The sequence below is a fragment of the Lathyrus oleraceus genome, chromosome 5, assembly GCF_024323335.1.
Source record: "Lathyrus oleraceus cultivar Zhongwan6 chromosome 5, CAAS_Psat_ZW6_1.0, whole genome shotgun sequence".
NCBI classification, from domain to species: Eukaryota; Viridiplantae; Streptophyta; class Magnoliopsida; order Fabales; family Fabaceae; genus Lathyrus; species Lathyrus oleraceus.
This window is the reverse complement of record NC_066583.1, coordinates 321328872-321331282: the sequence shown is the minus strand read 5'-3', so window position 1 is coordinate 321331282 and position 2411 is coordinate 321328872. Positions and strand designations below refer to the sequence as shown.

The 2411-nt window shown below is 31.6% G+C and overlaps 1 protein-coding gene across 1 annotated transcript; it reads right to left on the bottom strand.

Annotated features, from left to right (window-relative positions):
• Positions 1–581: 581 nt before the first annotated feature.
• On the bottom strand, positions 582–1678 carry LOC127088305 (protein LEAD-SENSITIVE 1). Its single transcript, XM_051029241.1, has 2 exons — positions 1505–1678; positions 582–1373 (listed from the first exon to the last, which is right to left on the bottom strand). The coding sequence occupies exons 1-2, from the start codon at positions 1596–1598 to the stop codon at positions 724–726; spliced, it is 744 nt and encodes a 247-aa protein (XP_050885198.1). The 5' UTR covers positions 1599–1678; the 3' UTR covers positions 582–723.
• Between the last annotated feature and the right edge of the window lie 733 nt (positions 1679–2411).

Genomic DNA, 2411 nt, shown 5'->3' with positions numbered 1-2411 from the left:
AATACTACTATTTTTTTAATTATATTATTTAATTATTACTCACTACACTATTTTTAATATATTAATAAAGTTAATTAATAAAAATATAATGTTTTATAATAATATGATTACATTTTTTAATTTATTTTAAAAAAATTTAAAGGAGGTTCATTTTAAAATGAATCGAGTAGTATGAAACATGTGGAAAAAAGTTTGGTATTATAGAAAAAAAAATGCAAAATATAGGTATTACGATTAGAAAAAATCACAAAATTAATTTTCTAAAATAAATTATTTATATTAATTTTTATTTTTTAATATATATTTTTTAATTTTACCATTTAATTAATATTAATTTCATCATTCCTACTATTTAATAAAATATATTTATTAATTCTCTTGTTTTTTTATTTACATCACTAAAGTGTCTATACGGAAAGGGTTAAGAGGATTCGGGTTTCTAAATCCGATTTCGACCGTCATACTTGATTGAAGATAAAAAATGTAATCCATGAGCTTGAAAAATCGTTGAAATGGGTTGGATCAACTAGAAAAAGTACTTATCTTTAGGTTTCACACATCAAGCTGGAACTAAACTCAAATTCAATAATCGAACAAAGATAACATTAAAAACATATAACTAACTACAAAGAAACAATATTCTAACAATGACGTGCTTGTTAAGAACAACATACATGAAACTTAACAAAGACCTTTTACAAGAGTGGTTTTGATGAAACCACACTAGTTTTCCCACCTAGCCATCTCATGTATTTTTTCAACAGGAACTTTAGTTACCCCACTGCGAAATCCAATATCAGAAACCAATCTTCTAATGCAGTACATTCCACAATGAACCAATACCCTACCGTAAAAACTCGTCTTCACAAATCCAAGCGGCAAAGAACCTATGCAGTTGACAGCAGCCAAGTAAGATGCAACCTGTCCACTTCCGCCACCACCTACAATGCTGTTTATCCTTACAACCAGTTCTGTTTTGCAATAAACCGCAAAATCCTCACAGTTATTCTCGAAGAAATGGTAGTCACCAAATCCATTTTCAAGAAGATTCAAGGCGCGAGTAACAACTTCTTGAGTTGGATCCGAAGATGCGAGAGTGCAGGTACCTCCTCTAGCTTGTGCTAGAAAATGAATTTTAGATACACCATACTCAAAGAGATGTAGTTCTCCTCCAGAAAGAAAACAATCTAAGCAAGATGAGATGACACCATCCGTCATTGTTTGGTTGCAGTCACTGCATCTTGGGCATGGAATGTCGGTGTCAAAGGAAGGAGCTGAACTTGCGAAAAGATTGTCAACAATAGTTGGCGTTCCGGTTTGTGTTCCTCTTACAGCTGTGAAGTGGATTACCGTTCCCTCACCAACATATATTCCTGTTATCTTAGAATATGAGTATGAGACATGAAAATATGACAGATAGTTGAATATGATGAGTATATAAGTTCACATAAAAATGTGACATCAAAGCAATGAAAGATTGAAACAAGAGAGAATTAGAGATCACCGTGATGTGCATAGAGGTAAGCCTTCCTCCAAGAGTAAATGTGATCGCCTGCTTTCAATTGCTTCCGATCAATCTTATTGGAAAGAACTCCCATTTTGATGTGTGTGTGTGTGTTTGAAGAATGAAATGGAAGAAGAAATTAAATAAAATGAATTTTTACTTTACTTTTTGATGGTACAAATTTTACTTTATTTTACTGACACAGAGAACTTATCAAGTTAATGTTTGTACGATTTTTACAGCACTAGTCGAATAAAAGAATCTTTACCGCTATATGCCACTAGTTCACTTATTTCAAACTATTCTTTTGAAAAAATTCTCTTTCCATACAAAAAAAAATTAATAGCTCTAGTCAATCAATTATTTCCATTTTAATTTATCAAAATTGTTTAATTTATCAAATTTTATCAAATTAGTTATCATTCTCACATTATTACTTATTCTTTCACTGATTTATGTGTTTAAGGGTTAATATTGTAGGTCAGTCTCTTCTCTCCCGCTCTGAATAGAATGATTTAAAATCAGATTCTAGTTGGGGTAGCAAAACGGGTCATCTATCCCGTCCTGCCTCACCCTGCCTTAAGACTAGCAAAAAAAGAGCGGGATAGACAAGTTCGTCAAGTGAATTTGAGCTTAAAATTTAGTTCGCCCCGCCAAAATGACGGGTTGGCGGACGGCGGGCTTCCCCGCCTATTTTTTAAAGATATTTTTCTTCATTTTTTGATAGACTAAAAGGTTTTTTTTTACATTTCAATTAGAAAGATCCAACCAACAATTAAAAAACATAAAATGGCAACTAAAAGTCTAAAACCATCAAGAAATTTCACCTAAAATAGAACCACTAATAAGAGTTCCAAAACTATATTTCAAGTGTTAACCTTCAATCAACCAAAATAAATATTTTGAA